Genomic DNA, 24,137 nt, shown 5'->3' with positions numbered 1-24,137 from the left:
AAATCAGAGCTGCGCGATCCGTTTGATCGACTACGCGCGCGTGAATGTCAAACAGCTCTCTTTTGCCCCAGAAGAATGAAAATTCTCGATTGATCTGGAGAATGGAACTAAAATAAAAAAAAAAGGAAAAAAAGGAGAAAAGAGAAAAAAGAATTTCGCGATCGAGGCGGGCTCGTAATTTTAAAACTCTGCTGCTGCTGCTTCGATTTGAATTAAGATAACCGTTTCAGTTTCTTTTTAAGGCATCAATTTTTAAACTTCGCTCCTCCTTTAGGCGCATATAAAAGGCTCGGAGACCTTTTGCGTATATGCGTGTCTTAATCCCTCGTTATACAGTTACTTGAGATAAACGAGATGGCTATGCGCTGCACTCCGAGTTCGCCCTGTCTCCCTACCTCTCGCTCGTTCACTCGTTCCGTTCGTCTTCGGGTAATAAGGCGAGAAAGAAACAATTCCTCATCTCTCTTTTCCACTCTTTTTCTTTTGCTGTACTTCTACTATTTGAATGAAATAAAATAAAATGAAAAAATAATAAAAAAATGATGGAGCAAACGATCTCAACTCTTCTTTTCTTTTCTTTCTTCTAGTCCACTTCGTTTTATATAAGCAAAAATTCTTTTGACACGATCATTTTCCCAGCAGTATGCAGCAGTGGCAGTTAGACTCTTGATTGAACATTTTCCATTCGTTCCTCGGTGTCGACTTTATTTTGCTTGCTGGTCGCCCACCGACCCCCGTTCTCCGCGCGCTTGTATAACGAGGAACGAAAGCATTTTTCTACCTAAAATGGAGCTTGTTTTTCGAGAGAGTGAGAGAGAGAGAGAGAGAAAGAGAGCTAACAGGGAAAGCAATTCAATTTCGAATTAAAGCGCAAAAGCATGGGGGTGGGCATTTGCACCGGGGGTTGAGACGATGTTTAGTGCCGCTGACATGGCTTTTTCATTGCTTATTTATATTCCGAGGCAAAAATATCAAAGAACAAGCAGCAGCAGCGCCCAGCAAGCAAGAGCCGCCCGAAATAAGAAAGAAGGGAAAAACTTTCGTTTAAGGATGCATTACCGAGCGCGGCACAAACGGGATATATATTATATACACCATCGAAATAGCACCTGTTACACATCGTGTGTGTATGTGTGTGTGTGTTAGTAAGTGTACGTGTGTGAATGTGTATCGTCTCGCGCGCGTTCTCGCGATTGATTTATATTTCTCGCTTATTCCGCGAGAGATCGTTATACGCTGTGCACATTTCCCTTTCACTTTTAAGCTTCTTCTTTGCCGGCGATTTTCTCATCGCCGTTGCACAACACCGACTTTTCGGGGTAAAAAGAAAAAGAAATAAGTAAATGCCTTCGACAAAAAGGAGAGCGTACAGTATTATAGAGTATGCAGAGAATTGGATTTCGAATGCATACTACGATTTCGCGCGCACTGCTACTACACTACTATAGGCACTATAGTATGTAGGAAATGAAAACGTAGGTATATCCCATTTAATGCTCCCGCGTATAGTATATACCACCGCCGCGCGCGTTCGAGGTCATAAAATATGCAACTATACATAAATTCAATTCGAAACCGTTACGGATTCAATTTATAAAAAAAAAAGAAAAAAAAAAAGAAAAACGGAGTATAAAGAAAGAAGTGCAAAGAAGAGTAAAAGTAAACGCGCGGAAGCTAAAGCGTATTCATTTTGTTGAAACAACACGAAGCCGCCTAGTAGTATCGAGTCTAAAAGATTCAACGTCTACAACAGCAGAGAGAGAGAGAGAGAGAGAGAAGGGGCTCTAGACGTTCCTATGCTATATACTAGCCATTTTCTTTTCTGACGCGTCTTTTTAAAGAGCTTTCACACACCGAACGCGCTAACTTCGCGCACAACGAAGCCAAGAGAAAGAGAGAGAGAGAAAGAGAGAGTAGTGAGTGCGAGTGAGTGAGAGGAAGAAGAAGAATAAAAAAAATCCAAAGCGCAACATAGAGAAAAGTCGCCCTTGTATCAGCTCACACACATACACACATACACATGCACACATGCTCTTCTTAGCCTGCAAGCTTCGAGCTCCTTTTTTCTCTCTATCTGGGTTAAGTTTTCTTCGCTGTTGAAATTCTCGCGGCTTAAACACGCTTTTACTTCTAGACAGCGCGCGCACACATAGACACATACATTGAGAGCTCCAACGTCCAGATTTTACATGTAGCACCCGAGGAAAAGAGGATTGGATTCTCGCGAACTATATACGTGCCATTGCACCATATATTTATATGGGATTCTTCTCTTACGAAAATGATGTTTTCTGTACTTTATTACAATGGGTGCAGGCTGTATAATTTGTAATAAACGAAAAAAGCGAGTATAAATTAAAAGAATTTAAAATTAACTAAATTCAGTGGACTATCATTCTTGACTCATTGCCAAAGGATTTCTCGTTGCAGCGTTGATAAAGTTAATTCGATAAAATTAAACTCGACTGCACACGGGAAAGTTGTTGTCGCCGTGGTCGAAAATAGCACTTCAAAACAGAGAAGCAAATTTTTCTCATTATTCAGGCTTGAGCGCGTTTCTTATACTCTTTCTCTCTGTTTATTATAATAGGCTTGCCTGTCAAGACATTTTCTTGCTGTGTCATTTTTAAGTCATCTCGTTAAGCAGCAGTAACAGCAGTGTGCACAGGAGCTTATCAAAACTAAGCCTCGTTGGATCGTGCACAGAGTAGTGGTAGACGTCTACGCGCGCGCTTGATTAGTACATATATACCGATACCGAAGCTTTAAATACGTGCGGGGGTATAGATCGGCTTGACGAGATGCGCGCACGAGCTCGCGGGCAAAGAAGCAATTTTCTATAGTAGTGCACTGCTCGACGTGTGTGCTGTGTGTGTGTGCGTACATACACACAACACAAATACTCGCGCAGACAAATAAAGGAAAAGAAACAAATGTTTTTCATCTTGTGTCGAGCGGCCCGTATAGTATTGGCAGCGCAGAGCGAGCTGAGATTCGATTTTATTGGAAGTAAGGATTTGCGCTGCAGCGAAAAGAGACGATTTCGACTTTCTTCGGCGTTGCTGTTACTACTGCTGCTGTAGCCGCTGCTGCTGTTTGCACAGAAGTGCACAATATATGTCTGTGTGTGTATATATATATAAAACGATGAGAGAGTATATACACACATCGTGCCGCTAGTCGCAATTTTTATTATGTCTGCGATTGTTTTCTTCTTTTTATCGCGCAGCGCGCAGTATCGATTCGACGTTGTAAAAGAGTCTCGAGAATAATACGAAGCTATAGTAGTAGCAGTAGCAGTAGTATAGGTACTCACCGTTGATACGCAGTTGTGACTCGGCGATATGAAGTCCAGACCCCGCTCGCCCTCGCCGCTGAAGCACTTCTGTATGTTGCTCATGAAGCGCCGCCTGATGGCCTTGAGCGAGTAAACGCAGAGGGCCGACTGGTTCTTGGGCTTGCTGCTGTTGGGGCTGTCGCTCTCGGCGAACACGGCGAACAGCACGTCGTCCTGGGGCGTGTTGCCGAGGTCGCCGGCCAGCACCGAGCCCGCCTTGCCCATGTAGGCGGCCTGCACGAGGTTGTAGGTCTTGCCCTTGCTCGACGTGCACTCGATCGGTATCTCCGTGTAGGAGTAGTAGTGCTGGTCGTCGTGGCAGACGCGCACCAGCTTGGAGATGTACACGGCCGTGCTCGTGGACTTGAGCTGTGTCGTGAGGAAGTAGCTGAAGCCCTCGCTGCTGAAGCCGTAGATGTAGTTGATGGGGTAGCGCTCGCGCGACAGCGAGTTGACGTACATGCGGGTGCCCGTGGTGACCGCCGAGTCGGCGATGTTGAGCATGCGGTCGCGATCGAGCGACCTGGAGCTCACGGCCGGCACCTCGGAGCGGTAGGGCGAGTTGCCGGTGTACGTGACGCCGACGTACATGACCTGCGAGACGGGCGGATTGGGCGGGCCCGGGGCGATGAAAGCCACCGTCGAGGCGGTGGCGTTGTTGGCCACCACGGGCTCCTTGACCACCTGCACCACGTCCGAGATGTTGTGCAGATTGCGCACGTCGCACATGCCCTGAAAATACCATACGAGACAATTATTAAACGTGTTTTGGCAGACGAAACTTTTCGTTGACCTCGTGCAGGAGTGAACGAGCGAGGAGGAGGATGTTATATATAATGTATATATAACGTTTATAACGGCCTGGCCTTGCCATGCAAACTTTCGCGAGCGGACGCGGGCCATACAACAGGTTGTAGCCGCTGCTGCCGCTGCAGAGATAGTTTTCGTCGTTGGCCGGTTATACACGAGCCTCGAAACGCGAGCGAGCGAGCTGTACTTGACATTTTTTACAACGATGGCAAAAACCGACGTGTATACACGCGCTGGCTACTCGACTAGAAGTTACTTTTCTTTTTTTTCTTTCTCTCTCTTTCGTTTCCTTTTTTTTCGTTACAATAAGTTTGCGCAAGCGAAAAAGTTAAACGAGGTCTTGGGCTTAAAGTTTTTAAATAAAAAAAAAAACGCCAATAACCGGCGCGATGAGTCGAAGAAAATATTTTTTTGACGCGATCGTGACGTAAAATTAGCGCGCCAAGCCTCGGAGCAGTACATCGGAATACATCCTCGGCATTGTTGCTGCTGTTCTCGTGCTGCAGTAAGGGCCGACTCGCGACGACGAAAATAAAAGAGCTCCGAGTCACGCTCGAGCCTCTCTATATGCTAGCTGGTAGTAGCATGCTTGACTTTATATGGGAATTCCTTATCTGGATTGGGGGATTCTGTATGTGCTATTCTATTTGGCTTTTGTCTTACTCCTCCAATGGCGTACGTATACGTATCTCGTGTACTCTGCCTCTCGCGTATTCGCAACGTGTACGTTGATACACGATACAATACAAAATGAAAATACGCACGCGCCGAAAATGCCTCGCAGCGTTTTGATATTTATACGCCCGTGGACGGAAAATATTTTTACGCAATAATAAATGCCAGCAGCTCGTCGATTCAATTGTTACACATCGTTGCTCTCTCTCTCTCTCTCTCTCTCTGTATGCATCTTGCTCTCTTGGGGCACACACAAACACACACATATACACGCTCGATCTATTTATATGTTTACGCGAATGAATTTTATATATGCAAAAGCGAGAGCTAGCCGCCCGTATCGGTGGAGCTTCAATTAGCCGCGCGTCGATTTGTTAGCTCGCTCGCTCTCTCGTTATAATAAATTAGTGTAGCTGCCGCGCATAAATTTCGCGATAAAAAGGAGGCCGAAACAAAAAACCAACGAATTGGCGCATCGATTACATACATTATATAGACGGTGGGATCATCGTCGTATAAACACGCGAAATATATATAAAATAAATCGATTATCAAGGGTCAAAAGTTCAAACTTTCTCGCCGCGGCAGAAAATTGATCGACTTACGTCACATCCATAAACACACACACATACATGAATATGTGCGCTTATAATGTAAATAGAGTACGTGCGCGCCTCGTATTGCCGCATTATAAGAGAGCTCACTGCTGCATGCACGAATGTCAAAGGTCGTCGAACCCGCGAGTTGGCTCGTGCATCTCCTCGCTCAACTTTCACTCCTGCGCATTCGAGTACCACGGTATAAACTCGAGGTTGTTGGCTGGTATATGTCTTACCTGAAACAGGCTTCCGCACGATATGAGCCTGGTGGTGGTGTAATCGATGACGAGGGCCTTGTTGACGTTGTCCAGGAGCTTCCTCATGCTCTCCGGGCAGTCGATCATCGAGCACTCGGTCGAGTCGTTCTTGGGCCCGGTGACCTCGCGCACCACCAGATTCAGATCCGGGGAGAGCTGGTAAAGACGATTGACGGCGCCCACGTAGACGCGGCCCGTGTTCTTGTCCACCACCAGGTGATTCATGCGGTGCACCTGCTCGTCGTGGAACTGGGCGACGACGACCTCCGGCCGGGCCGCCCGGGCGCAGCTCGACAGCTGCAGCAGCAGCAGCAGGACGAGAGCCGGCATCGTGGCCATTGTGGTGCTTTTTGTCGACGTCATTCTGGACCCTTGGCACATCCTAGCCTCGATGGATGCACCTTAGGTCGTTACCTGTGCGAGAGGAACAGAAAAAACAAGATCAAAATTAGTTCTCTGCTTCAATTACATTACACTGTGTGTTATGTCGGTTGTTTTATTGTTGGAAATAACGGTATATTATACTCGTTCAATTCAAATGACGTTTATATCAATCAGTAAATGGGACAAATATTTGCTCTTTCGTTTCGTTATTTTTTTTCATTCTGCCGTAGTAGCGTCGTTATTGCATTGGTAAATGGACGAGGCCACGCGCGCGCAGCGCGTGTACATAAAGCTGCAGCAGCAGCAGCAGCATAATAGAAGGGTCTGGCTTTTCTATCGCATCAATATCAGCTCTCGCCGAGCGAGTATATATAGCGAGTAGCGCGCGCGCGAGTAGGGATAAATTTTAACGAACGTTTTGCGCGCGCTGCGCTCCGTTGCTCAATTAAACTTTATCGATTGAAAAAGCAACAAAAAAAAATCGTGCGTTCGTTAAAATATATACATGCACGTGCATACAGCAGCAGCAGCTATGCAACACAGCGGAGGCCAAATTGGCCCGTGCTGCCGAAAATTCATTTTCACAAATCATGAGAATTCGCGGGTCATCGAACTAAACTGGCCGGTCTATTATCGAGGATTTATCGTTATTAGTATTACACGTTTACGCGGAGTGTATAAGTTATTAAAGCGATATGTATATCGAAGGGTGGGCAAGAGGCAAAAGGAAGCGAACCGAAAAAAAAAAAAAGAAGAAGACCACGCCCCAGTCAACTGATTATAAATCGAGGCACACTGCAGAGGGCCGGGGGAGTACGTAGTACCTTATTATGCGCCACCGAACAAATTTTGGAATATACACACACATAACAACAACGACGACGACGACCACAAAAGAGAGCACACGGAGCTACAGCGTACTATACAGGCACGTATATAAAAGCGTGGGGAGAGAGGGCTTATAATAGAGCTTGCGGATTTATGTATTACACACGCTTTTCGCAGGTGCCGTTACACGCGCGGCGGCAAACTTGATTTCTTCTCTCTCTCTCTCTCTCTCTCTCTCTCTCTCTCTCTCTCATGCTGCTTCTCTTTGCCAGCTTGTATTATGGTGGCGATTTCTTAATCTTATACCGTGCACAACAGTGTGCAGCAGCAGCAGCAGCACACAGTATAGAGGCCGAGCCCTTGTGACGTGATCACGCGCACTAAAACCGTTCCGGCCGTACCTGATCGCTTCTCTATCTCTCTCTCTCTTTGGTGCAGCTTCGGCTTTTCTCTCTCTCTCTCTCTCTCACTCTCAATCTAATGGATTAGTTGAATTGCTCCTCGCAACGGTATATAATACAATCGAAACGTGTAAGCGGGAGCAAAGAGGTTTTTTCTTTTTTTCGTTTGGGCTTGTTTTTGTTGCATCGAATTTTTTAAAAGAGAAGAGAGAAAAAAACACAAACACAAACACACACACACACACACACACACACACACACACACACACACACACACACACACACACACACCCGTGCATCAGCAGAGCTATTTCTCGGATGGCCCGAGCGTCGTATAAACTTGGGCTTTATATATCTATTCGCGTCAGGGTTAGTGCGTGCAATTGCAATAAAAGCTCGGAGATCGCCTCTCCTTCTCGCTCGTGTTTAATTGGAGAAAGAGAGTCGGAGAAAAAGAGCGAGAGATAAGGACCGAGGAAGGAATAATGACATTTTCCAAGTTTTCGTTAGCTTGATTTCGACGTTTTGTATATATATAGCACCGAAAGAGCGCGGAGCACTTTCTTCTTTTTTTACTGTGCGAGTATAAGTTTCATAAATCGACTCCAAGCCGGGGAAATGAGAGAGCAATGCATTTTCACGAGTAGAGAGAGAGAGAGAGAGAGACCGCGTCACGCTAATTTCGTCTCTCAAAGTCTAATCTACTCTCTCGGCGCGGTGTTTTGCATTCTAATATCAATATTAATCTCAATAATGTACTCACGGAAATACACGCGAGAGCGCACAAGCCGCAACTGTTTTTTTATTATTATATCAAGCGAAAATCCTATATTATGCAGCAAGAAGTGAGAGGTAGAAAAAAAGTCACCCAGTGGCCGGGGTGCTGCTGCTGCTGCCACTACACATGCACGCACGCATAAATAGCAAACACGCGTACGTACGTACACCCGCGCGCTGCATAATGTTCCATAATACCGAAGGAAGCAAAAGCTGTGTGTGTGTGCCACATACACGCGAGCCCGGCGCACGTTATCTCGGGGCTGGTATTGCTCACACATATGCACAAGTGACTGCGCGAAAAGCTAAAAAACACCGAGAGAAGCTCCGCGTGCTATAACAACCCCCCGATTCCGAACGTTCATAGTACGTACATGCATATCGCCACGCGCACCGTAGAAAACGTGTCGAATACGTTTATATATGTACGCAATGTGCTGCTACAACACTGTTGCCTGTGTTGTACTGCGCTGCACTGCAGGTATATATGTATAGGCTCCACGCGGCTGACATGTCAGTCACGCGTTGCACGATATGCTAGCTTACCTCGGCGTTTTTGACACTTGACCGATTAGAAAGAAAGAAAAAAGAGTAAAAAATAAACCCTCGTGAACAATTTTGTTTGACAAAATGGCAGCGATAATATTCTAATGATTTATTCGACGTTACAAAGTTGCGCGACTTTTGGTACATTTAAAATAAGTTGAAAATCTATAATCTTCGTGAAATAGATAGATAGATTCTTCGTGAAACATCAAAATTAACAAATTTACTGCATTTTGACTTAACCAATATGAATTTGTCATTTTGAAAGACAATAATTCAGTTTATTGAGAACTAAGGCAAGAGTGTTCAAAATTCCACTTGTGTTATATTCAAGCACGCGGTCGTTCAGGAGTTACCACTAGATGGCGTATGGCCGATTTTTGTAAACCAAACGAGAAGAAGCAAAGTCTTAGCATTAAGTAAATAAATTCGCCGTCGTATTTTATTTCCAAGCTGTATCTAGTTTTGATTTTTACAGTTTTAAATGATTCAAAAATCGCACAGATTAATTTTTCAAAAATATTTCTCCATTTGAATTATGTATCCGATATATTATCATAGCAGGAATGCGACACATTTGTGCCCAGCTATTTTAATTTCAATCCTCTTTCTCATATAATATATATTACATATCAATATTGGCATCCGAAAAGAGGAGGGAAGGAAGGAAAAATTTCATCGGGGCCGAGCGCGGCAATCGATAAATAGCTATACGGACACAGAAACAGCAGCAGCTGCTATATTAAACAAACCCTCCAAAGAAACCTCATATAGTCCTCTCTCTCTCTCTCTCTCACTTTTCTCTTACATAAAAGAGAGCGAGAAAAATCGTACAACGAGCTTCATATCGTCGCGCGCGCTCATGGAGAGGGAAAAATACCAAAGATCGTCGTCGTCGTCTCTCGCCATCGAACATTCTTTTAAGAAACGACAATAAAGCAGCGGCAGTAGACAGCAGCAGCAGCAACTCAGGAGGACAAAAATATCTCGGCACACACATCTTTATATACCTATAGGTATATGAAACAAAAGATGGTTAAGAGAAAAATGAGGGGGGCGATTTATCGAATTGAAGCCCGGAGCTCACCTCCGTCTCTCGCTCACTTTCTTCTTTTTCCTTTTAACAAAATGAAAATTCGCTCGCGATACTCCAAAGGGACTGCACTACTATACGGAGAATGTGTCGGAGCTTACGAAATGAACCTAATACTCTATCTAGCTCGTAGCCGAGTACCGAACTGCAGTTCAGGATACAAGCAGTAGTGGTAGTAATAGTAGTGGCAGCAACAGCAAGTCGAGTTTGGGAAACTTGCGCTCGGTATATATCTCTCTGCCTGCTTTTCTTAAGAGGCATTAGGCGAATCGATATTACATTAAGATGTGCAGTTTCGCGCGCGCGCGCGAGAGAGAGTGCCAAGTTTCTAGATGAGCTGTCTATACATGCCACGGCTAGAAGCTCGCACTACTACTCGATACTCCCTTCACTGCACGGACAATGCCGCGATTTTTTAAAAGCTCCCTGTACACGTATACCATCAATCAGAACGGTCCCTCTCTCGTGGCGTGGAATTTTCTGGCACTGCCACGCGCGAGTGAGGCACTTATTAAACGCAGAAAGTCGTCGGCTCGGGATTTTTTCAAAGCTATTAGCGAAAGTGAAGAACGCGAGGTGAGCGAGCGAGCAGCGAGCAGTGCGCACAGTGCGAGAGAGAGATGAAAAGTAAAGTTTCGCTAAGAAGCGAAAATTTCGTTAAAGCAGAGGACAAATACACACTTTGGCTTTTAAAACTTTCTCTCGCGCGCAGCAGTCAGCAGCGCGCGCGCGGGCGAGGTGCACTGCAGCGGCAGCGGCGCAGGAGGTAAAAAGGGAGGCTCTGCTGATGCTGCCTCGGCATTCATATATATAATACGCGTATATACACACATACACACTCAGCGCGGGCTGTCGGCAGCGGCGTGACAGCAGCAGCGACAGCGGCACAAGTCATGCAAATTGTCCAGCTTAAAGTTGCGAAAAGCTCTTGAACAAATATTTTCGTCCTTTCTCTCTGGCAAGCGCATTAAAGTGCCCGACTATTGCTGCCAGTGGTTGGCCGATTGCAGAGCACTGCACAGCGCTGCACACAAAAAAGCTCACCTAACTGCGTGCACGCCCACGAAAGCTTTCAATAATAAGCATTTAATAACGGGCACAGCGAGAGAGAGAGAGAGAGAGAGAAGCTCTTTCAGGCATTATTGATTGATCAATCAATTGCCGAGCTTGCGCGCAAGCTCACATCGCTCTGGCTGCACTGCCGCTGCTGCTGCTGCTGCGCGAGAACAATAACGTAGAGTCTCGTCGAGGTAACTATTATACCCTCGAGAGTACAGCAGGGCTGTGTGCAACAGAAGCACTTACTCGTCTTTCTCCAGCAAGAGAGAGAGAGAGAGAGGAAACTATACAACAACAGTTCAACAAAAGTAGCAGAGCGAGAGAGAGAGAAAGAGGAGAGGAGAGAAGAGAGAGGGAGAGGAAAGGCAAAGCTCTGAGTAGTCCCGCTGCGACGATTATACGGGAGCGCGCGCGCAAGCTATATGCGTTTTTTCGACTGCAATACACTGCTGCAGCGCGCGCCGAAATAATAATATAGCTTCGCGTATAGGCGTGTTTTACGCGAGGGGGGGAGGCTATTTATGCGCGCACTCGAACTTGCGTAATGGATTTTTAACGAGGAAAGGATAGCAATGTGGCGGCACAGCCCCAACCACTCCTGATGGCCGCATAATGTAATTCCGAGTCGCGAGCGATTCGGCGGCATACACACTCCAACCGTATATAGCGTAATGAGATTAGTGAAAGAGGCGGCTGAATTTTTGAAACTTGCGCGCAAGCTCAAAAAGAGGGGTCCAAGTGTGCCACCGCCGCCGCCGCGCTCTAATATAATTGTTTCATTCACAGAATTTTTCCAGCTCCCATGAACTTTTTTTTTCTTCTTCTTTTAATTATACAATGCGAGAGCGCGCGCGGCACAGGCGTGCACGAGTTAAGCAAGTTGGAAATACAAACAAACGCAGCGAGAGAGAGTGGAAAAGCTCAGACGTTGCGTGAAAATAATGAAGAGCCCTGTGCTGCTGCTGCTGCTACTGCTGGTGCTGTACGGACAATGCGAGAGATGGGGAAAAGAGAGAGATAGAGAGAAAGAGCTGGTGCCAGTGCGATAGCCACACTACGGCGAGCGCGCGTCAAAAGTCCAAACGCATCTAGCCACCGTCTGGCTGTGTAACTTACTGCTGCGCTCTCTCTCTCTCTCTCTTTCTCGGTGTGTGTACTGCTGCAGCGCGTATATATATATTACGCAGAGCAGCAGCGACGAAGAAGAGAGGAAGAAGCGAGCCAGCCCCCGACTGTATATGTATACACCTCTGGGACGCAAAACACAAGTCTTTTTCTCTGCTGCTCCTGCTGCTGCTGCTGCTGCTGCTGCCAGAGTAGAAGCAAAAAGAGAGAAAAAAAAAGAACGAGGGAAAAGAAGAGCCAAGTCGTCTCTCTCCTCGTCGCGTCGTCTTCTTGCACGCGCGCGCGCGCGACGAGTCCCTTTTATATGTCCTTACAACGTTGCGTTGTAAAACCGCAGCGCTTCGCAGGAGAGAGAGAGAACAACGAGCTGCACACATAGCTGCTTGTGTCTTTTCCTCCCTTTTTTTCCTCTCTTAGGGTATGCGCGCGTACCTTTGTTTGTGCGGTTGTATATATACGTGTGTGCATGCGAATAAGCAATGTGTACAGAAAATCGCACGCGTATAGGGAAAAGCTCGCTGCAGGGAAAGAGAGCTGGCGTTCGCGCGCGCGCTGTGAACTACAAGTGACAAAGACAAATAGTTCGGTGTGTGTGCGCGCGCAGGCATCTTGCGGCAGGGCTGATTTACAAGGATATTCTCCTTGATGCTGATGCGTGTGTGAATGTATGTCCGAGCTCTGGGCCCGAGGAGAGTGCAGTGTATCACTAGGCAAAAGCCATATAGGCGTAGGCCTTGCTGATGCATAGCGTAACAAGACTCTCTTGCGCGCGCGAGGACAACTGCGTAGCACTATGTATAGCGTGTATTATAATACGCCAGCGTGACTGTACCATCGAGAGAGAGAATAAACCCAATCATCCACTGAATTTAATTAGAAATCCATTATAGCTCTTTCTGGTTTCTCTCTCTCTCTCTTCCTCGCTAGTTAACATAGGCTCTTTCCTAATTAATTGTTCTCTCTTTCGCTATTCTGTCTCGTTTCATTTCTCATTCTCTTTCTCTCGTGCGCTCGCTATCTTGAGCGCGGGTGCGCTGGCGTGCGCGCGCCTTTCGAGCCTCGTGCCTGCCTTCGGAGTTTAAGCAAAACGACGAGAGAGAGATATACGTATATATAGGCACACGTTTAATTCAGAAGAGGTTTGTATTATATCCACGACGATCGAATTAGTTTTCAAAGATGCAAGAGCTGCTGCTGCTGCTGCTTAGCAAATGGAGCAGAAGCGCCTTAATGACACACTTAATTAGTTGATAAAGCGACCGAGTATATGCCCGACGAGCTCGAGCGATGATGAAGATTTTGCCAAAGGCGTATTTTACGTGTATATAACGCCGGGAAAGGGGATTATCGATCGGAATTGCCCTCTCAGCCGCCACATACACACGATAATATTCCACATCAACGTGACGTGGAGCTGCAGTAACTACGAGCTTGCGAGGACGTCGTACCGAATTCTGCACATGCCTCGTGTATAGAAGCATGTCTGAATGTGTGTGTATACGATAATACCACCCCGTCGGTGCTGCACGATGGAAGTGGTAGTATTAGTAGTAGTAGTTTTACATTGTACACGAATGCGCGCGTACTTTTTGAGTTAACAAAAAGCGCCCAACAACGCGCGAGCAGCAGCAGCAGCAGTAACACACGAGGGACTACGCACACGAATCTCGTCTCTTATACTACGCTCGAGAGGATTTGTGAGAAATCTCAAAATCACCAACGTTACAAAGCAAATATAAATCAAAGTCTGCTACTGCTGCTGCCCCTTTAGCTTCTTTCGCGCGCTGTGCGTGCGTGCGTGGCGTCTTCGAGATAAATTCAAAACCCATCAATCGTTTCTTATTCGCAAAAAAGGGCCGAGCGCGCTCTATCTCCTGCCGGCTAAAAGGATGATTTTTTTCTCCTCTCTGCTCGTACAAAGCAACAACGGTGCGGGTGCGAATCGAAGAGCGACGTACAAATATGTTTAAATTCAAGTCTACATCCATACTACTCGACGCGCTTCAACGGAAGGGGGTTTCTCTGATGCGATCGTCCCGGGCAAACGGCGCGGATAAACACGTCCGATACATCGTATAATATAGGAAACTTCCAATGGTAATTGTAAATGTGTGTGCACGTTATGCGTGTAACCATGCGAGGCACGCAGTACTCACGATATGTAGGTGTGCGCACAAAACCGCGAAATAAAAACTGCACGAGAGCAACGGCGCGCGGGATTAGCGGTGAGAGCCGGGGCAGCGATAAAGCGCGAACGCGTTACGACACACACACACTCTGCTGCTGCTGCTGCTGCAGCCATGCCATCATCGTATGGCTCTCGTCTTGCTCGCGCGCGATGTGCAGTCAGTCTCGAGTGCGACACGGGCGGCGGCGCTAATTATCCTCGCGGTTATTTTGAAGTTCGCCTCGCTCTGTTTATTGTTTTACGCTCGTCGTTATTAACGAGCTTGTGCGCGCGTGTATGTACCTCTCGTCGTCGTTGTCGTCGTTGTCGCGCGCGCGGGGGTGTGAGGCTCGTGAGCCTTTGGCTGCTGTAGCGCGACGCGACTCGTGCGCGAGGTCATTGGCTGCTGCTGCTGCTGCTACACGTCGCGCAGATGTGATTAAATTATTGCCCCCGCGAGTGTATTGTAAGTTGGCTGAAATATCCACGCCGCCGTTGCTACGTGCTCGAGAACCGATCGTTATTCTGCAGCCAGAAAGAGAGAGAGAGAGAGAGAGAGAGGCAGAGAGCGAGAACGAGAGACAGAAAGAGAGGGATGGATTATTAAATTATATTCTAGGAATATACCGAAGTCGATATCAGCTCTCTCTCTCTCTCTCTCGGCGTTATAGCACCTATATCTCGCGATATCTCGTCGAGCGCGCGCGCGGCGGCGGCTCTACGGTGTAGTAAGAGCAAAAAATTTGCTCGACAAAAGGAGATACAATAATCTGCAGCAGCAGTAGTACTGCGCGATAGTACGATTTCTATTGTTCGCGACCGATCTCATTAAAAAAGTATATATGATGTATAAAAAAAAAAATAATAAAACAATGATAATATTTCGACACGCGTGCTCCGGCGCGCACTGCGCGTATATGTATAAAATAATAAATACGAACGGCTGCAGCGGCAACGCCGATATGTGTGCTCCACTGCCCCTGACTGTACTGCACGTATGTGTGTGTGTATGTATTATATATCATAATAGTGTGTGACTCATTAGCCGGGGAAAAAAGCAGCAACACAACAAGAACACACACACAAAAGTATTCCGCGGTCGATGCGAAAACGACCTTGACTTGCCACGCATTCTCTCCCATATGCACTGTCTGTCTCCCTCTTTGCGCCGCAGCAGCAGTAGTGCAGTGCACCTATATCTACTACGATAATATAACATTTTTTTTTCTTCCTTTTCCATACAGAACTCGTTGAAAATTTACTCGCGCGCACACACACACACACAACGGATGCTACGGGAAATTTGTAATTATATGCAGCGCTGTTTGCGTTCGCAATTTTATTCATATTTACGCTATTGCTGAAACGCACGATTTTGCATAATACATATAAGCTTGCGGATGTATCGTCAAACGAAACGCCCCTGTTCATTATCAATTTCATTATATAACAGAAAATTGAACTTTTCACTTGTGGATTTGAAAGTGACATCTAGCTGTAAAACTTGAAAATATTTAAATGTACATTTTACACTGGCTCATGCTCAGTCCCAGAGAAACGCGCGATTTTGGACTCGCGGTGGGACGGAACCGCATTAAAATGTGCAGTCCCAATGTCGAAGGTATATCTATCGATATAAGCGTCAGAAGACGATCCGAATAACGATTATGAAAAAAATTGCTGCTAATGTATATAGAAACGAGTCTGAATCTATTGATACAAAATCGGAGAGTAAGCGGGACAGACGTAAAATGAATCACGGGGCTTTGCTACAGAAAAAAGCAATTATAATATAAATTTAGTTTTAACTATTGACGATACGTGAATAAATATTTTATAAAAGGGTTACAATTTTAGACAAACTCAATTATAAATTCTAACAGAATTAGACATTGTCTTATTTCAAAATGATAAATTACATTACTAAACAGAATATGATAAAATCGTCTCAAAGTTTGTTTTAAAAAGGTTTTCGATATTAAAAATGAAAATGAACTACGCCAAAAATAAACTGTAAACTTGGTAATTTTAGGTTCATACTGTCCAATACTATAAAGAAATTTTGGTTAGAGCTTGTAACTCATGCCTCACAACTGTGATCATCAAATGTGATATGTGAGAGGATATCGATAGAACATAAATCGTAAATAAAAAATTTATCGAAATTGATACCTTAACTCGTTTGTATGTACATTAATTAATCGACTTGTTCGCAAAAAATTTTTTATAAAAATATGCACTTGCGCTCGAATCTAGACGACTCAGCTGGGAGACATTCGACTGTTAAAGTTTTCCCCCGCCGTCTCCCAATGCGAAGAAGTATCGAATTGCAAAAGGGTCTATTCGTCCTTTTGCCGGAGTATTATAATTTACTCGGGCAATTTATACTCATTGGAAACGGCTCGACGGAGATATAGAGCGTGCCGATTTGCGATATAGTGGCGGCGCATCTGCGCACTTGTCGCGCTGCAGCAGCCTGCATCGTAGTCGTCGTCGTCGTAGATACATATACCATACGGGCTCAAGGGAGACACTCGCGTTCAAGGCATCCCCGAAATTTTTATCGCGATGGCTATTGAAAAGAATTGCGCCAGTAGCTGGGATAGTAATGACCGACTTGGGAAATAATGAACTCTATAAAGAATAATAAACGGACCATCAACTGCTTCTGCTGCTGCTGCACAGGAGTTTTTTCTACTCCCTCTTGCGTCGACGCTTAAATAATTAATAATTCACGAGTATCGATTTCACTGAACGTTAACTTTCGGCGGTTAGACTTTTTTTATAACTAGATTAGAAAAAAAGATGAAGAAGAAGGTGCGTGAACCCACCTGATATTCGCGACTATAAAATAAAAAAGTATAACAAATTTTTTTATCGTTATTACGATGAATTCGTCTTTTCCACGCGCTTGGGCTTGCATCATATTCGCCGTAGCAGTAAGTCTGTGCTTTTTGCAGATAAGCGCGCGCGATGCGAGTCATTCAAGCAGGAGGGCGTGCCTTATATCACGAGCTGCCTGGCAAGAAGGCGAAATATTATTTTGACAGTATAGAATGATCGTGTGCGGGTGGTGTGCTCCCCCGCGTGCGTAGGTACGCACTTTTCCCGCACTGCTGCTGCTGCAACGACGACTTCGCAGGCATTATAAATCCTAGAGATCGACTCGAGGGGCCTAAGGGTATTCTCTCTCTCTTTCTACAACTACTCCGTATGGCGAAGGGTCGCGCGCGCGCGGGCGGGCATGCACTTCTGATTATTATCATTCTCCCCCTTTTTTTTTATTTTACTTTCACGAACTTGAGAATTGGCTTATCTTTTGCTCAAATAGTAACAGCAGTAAAGACGGTGGTATAAGATCGCTGCTTCGTGACGTATGTGTGTGTTGGTATATACGGCGCAAAGGGGGAGCAGCAGCGAGTAGAGAGTGAACTATTAATTTTAGTAGGTGACAGGTTCAATATTTGCTCTTGAGAGAAACGTGGGAGGAGAAGATCTCGTTAATGATGTCGCTGCAATTATTTAATACGACCATTCCGAATTGCCAAGTACCACTGGGCATACATACATGCTCCGTTGTTATATAAGACTGCTCGATACACGTCTCACGGAAACTGCGGCTTACCTGTAACAAACAAACATTTACACAAATTAGCTTTTTTCATTCAACTACATTATTTTTTTTTTTTTTTATTCTTAAAAGTATTTAATTGAATCGTGAACTTTGAGGGGTGATTAAATAAAAAATAAAACGAACGAGAGCTTCGAATATTGACAAAAGAGGTCACGCCGCTGATTTAACTCGGCCACCGCGGCAAAAAAAAATACATGTATATAATCTGGCCGCTCCAAAAAAAAGAAGAAAATGTGTAAAAAATAACAAAGTATTTCAAGCCTAAATAACATTGGACAGTGTCACGCACACACACGCGCGCGCTCAGTGTGCGGGAAAAAAACCCTCGCGCGCGCCGTACCAGGCCAGGTACTCGCTCGAATAACAAGCCACTCGATAACGTTTCGGGCTCGTCGACATCGTCGTGTATACATACCCGCATCGAGAGACTGGTTAAAGCTTGGTACACGCAAAAGGTCGAAAAAAAAATATCAAAAATTCCACGCGCGTAGAGAGAGTATACGCGCGGTGCAGCACAACCTTCACGTATAAATGTGTGTATGTGTGTACGTGTATAAAGGGTGGTATAAGCCGAAAGCTCGCAAAACTAAACTACACGCACACTTACACGCAACAAGCTTGATCTATCTCTCAAGAATTTGGTAGCAAGCAAGCAACCCCCTTCTCTTTCCTTTTCTCTAACTCTCTGGTGTTCCCTTGGGGAAAAGTGAGAGAGAGAGAGAGTCTGAGAGCCCCGCAGGTTTCGATTTCTCTCTCTCTCTCTCTGCGTTACTTCGCACACATATACACGCGCACACGTAGATATATATGTGGTATATATATAAATTTCGCTAACTGTGGGTGGACGGGGGGAGGCAGCCAAACTCCACTGGCCAACACGGGGTTATAGGGATCGATCGAGCCCTCGAGAGGGTGGTGGTAGTGCTGCTGCTGCCTGCCTGCCTGCTGCCTGTCTACCAGAGCCTGCCTGCCTGGTGACTATTTCTCTCTTTGTTCGCATTCGCTTCGTTCACAGAGTTTAGTTGATTAGGCCTGTTTGTGCTTTTTCTTTTTTTCTCTCTCTCTCACACTCGCTCGCTCGTTCCCGGGCTTCATGTGCCGCGCGCGATATACACACGCGGCATGTCAAAGCCGAAAGAGAGAGAATTAATATTGATCGAACGAATCCGAGAGAGTGAGTGAGAGAGTGTAAAGCAGAGAGTAAAAAAAAAATAATAAGTTATGCGCGTAGTTCGCGCGAGGGGTTTCGATGACAACGCGCACTCGCCGTCGCGTAGCTGTATATAGATGGCCTACGAGAGATTGAGCGAGTAATGAGTAATCGAAATTTTACACAGACACGCACGCAGGGACTTTGCTTTTTGATGGGCTCTCTGCAGCACGACGACGACTGTTGCAGTTATATACGTTATTTTGCTGTATGTAGAGGGTGACCCTTCGGCATATAACATACTTCATATAGCGCTGTATGACAGATCAAAGAGTCGAGTCGTACGATATTTAGCCAGCGAGAGATACGCGTCAGTGATAACGTTTTTCCATCGATATATGTGCGTATGCTCGTAGGCTGTATACGATGCGTAATCCATCTCATGTTATTATCGCGTAAAGTATATACAAGCGCGGCTGGGTGCGTATCATGGTAAATAAAATCGGATTGCGTCTCTTACTTGATTTGAGAGGTTTAAATAAAAATAAAACAACCCCCCGCGTGCGTATTGACCCAGGTTGCGCATTACATCCCTGTAGTGGCGTACGTGTGTGTGTGTGTGTGTATACGAAAGAGCAGCAGAGCAGCACGCGAGGCGAGAGAGGAAATCCTCGAAATCTCTTTAATCCAATCGACCCTGCCAAACGTTGCTGAGCACTTCTCGAATTTCATTTGGCTCGGGTCAATTGTGTGTCGATCGTCGCGTGTGTGTGCTGCTGCCTTAACGAGAGGAGACGAGCGCGCACGACACGTACTTTGACCCTTCGGAAATTATATGTACGAGATGCGGCATTGAAAAGGTCGCACTAATAGCACACACACATGCGACGATCGTCAATTTTTTTTCCTTTGTTGCACGAATGCGATGAATATAACGTAAGAATCGCGTTGCAACTGTTGTTTCGCGCGCAAGAGAGAGCATCTGGCCTTGCGGTGGCTGCTGCGCCTTTTTTCTCCTCTGCAGCCCGTTCGTTGTACATAGTATAGCATATATAGGTGCTGGCCATTGTACATACATACAACACTCTAATGGCTTTCACACTCGATTTTCGACGATGGGCGCGCGATTGCCAAAGCCTATATATATTTCTCTAGTGCGCGCTCCGTGATTTTTTTTCTTCTGACCGATCGGCGCATTGACGCGTATACGTGCGGGGGGTAGGTAGTGGTAGTACGGCCGAGCCAAGTATTTATATATTATAACGCGGGGTGCGTCAAATCGAGCGTATAAGCGATTGTCCTCTCTTGCACGATGCAGCGTCGATACAGAACCATAGATAAAAAGAAAAGAAACGCGAGAAAAATTAATCGATTTATATTTGGGGTGGATACCACGTACATATACACATTTATCGCGCATACTCCAAGCAGCTGTAGCATCAGTAGTAGTAGTAGTAGTAGGCGCACAGGCCAACGGCTTTTTTGCTCGTGTCAGTGCAATAACAGTATTAACCACGTCGGTGTGTACGCAAAATTACCCGGTAGTATCTCTCGCCCGCAGAAAGTAATTGCGCGAGCGAGCCGAGGCGAGCTCCTTCTCTCTCTCTCTCACTATCTATCTCTCTCTGAGGAATGTGCCGCGCGGCGCATCGCGCACGCGAGCGAGCGAAGGAAATGGTGTATATATCGGTGATTCTTTCGCGCTAGTTTTTTTTTCTCTCTCTTTCTTTCTTCTTTTTTTTTGCGTGCGATCCACTCCAACCTGTGGCTAGATATATAGATATACGTTATGCGTTACACGTGAGTGGCTGCGCGCACGAGCTTCCTCTGTACTTACACGTGTATATATTTTCCATTTCAATGTTAAATTTTGAATAATTGCAAAGAGCAGACAAGAAAGAGAAAGAGAGAGAGAGAGTTGAAAAAGTTAATACTCGAGCTCGCTGGCACAACTCTTGGCTCGGGTGCAAAGTTCAAGTCGAGAGAGAGAGAGAGAGAAAGAGCCCACGCCAAGAAATTAGTAGGTGAAACACACAGCTATATACACTCGCTCGCTCACTCACTCCAGGCACTGCTACTGCATGTGAGAGGGTTAAATTGGTAGGTAATATGGAAAGAAGAGAAAGACAGTATTATCATCCGTGTAGCAGCAGTAGCAGCAGCAGCAGCAGCAGCAGCAGCAGTATAGTAGCTAGTATATAGCAGTGCAGAGCTTGATAATTTCGTGCAATTATGCAAAATTTTCCACACAGCGGAGCTCGCGCTCGCTCCTCTTCTGCAGCGGCGGCAGCCTAGCACACGTTTAATCTTACAAGCTACGACTGACTTAACCTTTTGTTTGTACGTCTCGCTAGCGCTCTGCCGTTGTGTTTATGGAAATTTTCCCGCGCGGGCGAAAATTGACAGAGATTTTCGACTAATTATTACGTTAAAATAATGGAAATGCTTGGATATCGTTGAAAAAATGGATAAAAATTCTCTCTCTCTCTCTCTCAAGTCGTCGTAGTCGTCGCGTTGGCAGGCAGCGGCCAAGGCAGCAGTAGCAGCAGTTATATGCTAATTCTCGAGTGAAAATTATTCCGCAGCAGCAGCAGCAGCAGTAACAGTAGTATATGCGTTGGTAAAACACGGAAAATTTTCGCTTGCTTGGTCGGCCAACCAACGCTACTCTCTGTAATTAACAATCACAACACACAAACGCATATATACTATATAGAGCGACGAACTGCTGCATCAACGAGAGAAGAAAAAAAAGGACGACAGAGTCAAGAAAAGTCTCGCTGCTCTCTCTATCTATCTCGATCTCTCTCGCTCCTTTCTCTCATCAAACTAATACGCGGTGCGCGCGCGCGAGGCGCCAACGGCGGCTCAGCAAGGCGTAAAATATCTCCCGGCGATAAGTCGACTCTGCTACGTACCGCGTGCACAATCTAATCGCAATTCTAACTCCGTCGTCGCGACGATGGCAGGTATATACCGACGACGACTACACACGTATACTTGTTAATCAGGACGAAAAACTTTGTCAACATCGTGTCTCTCTACCGTCGTCTCAATTAGCACTAAAACACCATAAGAAAGACGTGTGTAAGCGAGATCAAAGCCTTTTCTCTCTCGGCAAATATATTATAGCTGGTGTGTAGCTATGATATATAGAAAAGGAAGAAGAAGGTGCCGAGAAGTAAGAAGAAGAAGAAGACGACGACGAAGCCCTGTAGCCCTGACAAGAATGCGGAGATATCACGAAGACTGATCTCTATTACTGCGAAACTGCGAACAGAGGAGAGTGGGAGCGTGCAGCAGCATCGAATAAAAGGGACGCTCGAACAAGAGAGGGCGTATAAGCGTGCGCGAGAGGAGGCACAGAAGCTCGCAAGCTCGCAAGCTCGAGGTCGTTATATAGGCGGCGCACAACAGCAGCAACAACAAAGTCGAGCTTGCGACGTCGTTTCCCCAAACGTATAAATTTTAATTAATCGTAATTTGGCAAGTTGACGCGTGCGATTCGTGTTGCATGTAAATCCGTATAAATAATAACAGTGTGCGCAAAAAGTTGGAACTTTTTGGGTGTCTGTTTCAATAGCAGCTACGATCAGTGCAGCAATATCGACGACAGCCGGGCGCGCTCGTTAACGCGTTATTCAACGCAGCAGCAGCAGCAGCAGCAGCGGCAGCCCTGGTCAGCAGTCTCTTTCCTAAATAGACGATCGAGCGAGGATCGCCATCTTTCCTATACCCTTCCTTCTACACCTATAGCTAGAAAGCTCGGACGTATTATAGTACACTCTGTGCTGCACGGACGCATGTTAACATCCAAAGAGAGAGCGAGAGAGAAGGAGTATCACGCCTCACCTATTCTATAGCCGATGATGCGTAGAGCTTATACATCTCTATATAGTTATATAGCATACATAGGACGGTGGTGCAGGCCAGCAGCACACAGCTCTAGGTCCGTTTGGTCAAGCGTTTATTGCTTCATCCACGTGTATGCGAGCGCGCAGATAGCTCTAGCTGCAGAGCTAGAGCTGGAGCTAGAGCTAGCTAAAGTTAAAGCATAGTGAACGCACACATAGATACGAGGCAAGAGCTGTCCAGGTTATATAGGCGCGCGCGCACGGTGCTCTATATACGAGAGGCTCGCTAGCGCACACACCACTCTCGCCTGCATTGGCCTTTAGAGTAAACTCTAGCGCGCGGCGGCGGCGGCGGCGGCGGGCTCGAGTCCAATTAATTTGTGAATTGAACGTCATCCCCGGGCTTTGGGCAGCAGCTAGCTGTGTAGCTAGCTGTGTAGCCTAGGCGATCGAGAGGGGCAGCAGCAGCAACAGCTTCCTCCTAAGGCAATGTGCGACGACATTTGAAGCATTTGTGTGTTTCTTATCGAGAGGCCTCTTCCGCCGCCGACGTCGACGACGCCGTATATAATAACGATTGCTTCTCGTTGCGTTTAATATTATTAATGACCCGCTCGCGATAACGACGACCAGGCCTCTCTCACTAGTCTCTCTGATAAATTGATCCGGGGCTATGTGTATATGAATGAGCTCACTTGCGCACGGCAGCAACAGCTGCACTCCACGTGTTTTGCATCCTATATTGTGATTGATTAATATTTGTATTTAATCTAATCTCGAGGCGCGCACAGAAAGTACCCGGAAACCGTATGTGTACGAAAAGCCTACGTACGTAAGACAGCTTGTGCAACCCCGCATTCGTATGTGTGTGTATTAGTGTGTGTGCATTTTTACCCGCTTTTGTTCGAGCTTTTGCCCCACCGAACCCTATTATCCCGAACTCTCGCCTAAATACATACATCGGTCTTTCACTGCGATTGTATGTGTGTATATGCTACCATCCCTTGTGCCGAAGAAAGAGAGACAGACACAGACAGAGAGAGAGGATAGGAGAGAGAGAGAGAGACTAATCTACAAAGAGGATTACTCTGTTTGGGGCGCTTTACATCGGAGCAGTAGCAACGAATCATTATATTGCACACACGCGATGCAGCAAGCTTTATACCCATGTCGGTCGGGGGCAGGGGAGAAAGAGAGAGAGAGATAATCATGACAGAGTCCAGCGAGAATCTAATGAATTTCCAACCGCAAACATTTCTCTCTCTCTCCGTTCAAGTATTATTATATTTGTACAAGCTCGGAGAGAGAGTCGCGAGCAGTACAGTAGTGGTCTGTATAAAACACATACGCGCGGCGTACGTAGTACACTCGACGCACAGTATTATAATACGAGCGCGGGCTATGCACACGAATAAAACTATGATTAACAACTCGATACGTA

The 24,137-nt window shown here is 46.0% G+C and overlaps 1 protein-coding gene across 1 annotated transcript in view; it reads right to left on the bottom strand.

Moving 5' to 3' along the window:
* Positions 1-24,137, bottom strand: part of LOC106654481 (plexin-A4) — a 189,849-nt gene that overhangs the window by 107,640 nt on the left and 58,072 nt on the right. Inside the window, exons 3-4 of the mRNA XM_014374400.2 lie at positions 5,658-6,092; positions 3,317-4,069 (exon numbers count right to left, since the gene is read on the bottom strand). Coding sequence (XP_014229886.2) covers positions 3,317-4,069; positions 5,658-6,059 — 1,155 coding nt within the window. The 5' untranslated portion in view covers positions 6,060-6,092. The remainder of the gene's footprint in view (positions 1-3,316; positions 4,070-5,657; positions 6,093-24,137) is intronic.

Source organism: Trichogramma pretiosum, unplaced genomic scaffold (genome assembly GCF_000599845.2).
Source record: "Trichogramma pretiosum strain Unisexual culture from Peru unplaced genomic scaffold, Tpre_2.0 scaffold46, whole genome shotgun sequence".
In the NCBI taxonomy this organism is placed as follows: Eukaryota; Metazoa; Arthropoda; class Insecta; order Hymenoptera; family Trichogrammatidae; genus Trichogramma; species Trichogramma pretiosum.
The sequence above is the reverse complement of the archived record's forward strand: the minus strand, read 5'-3'. Positions and strand labels throughout refer to the sequence as shown.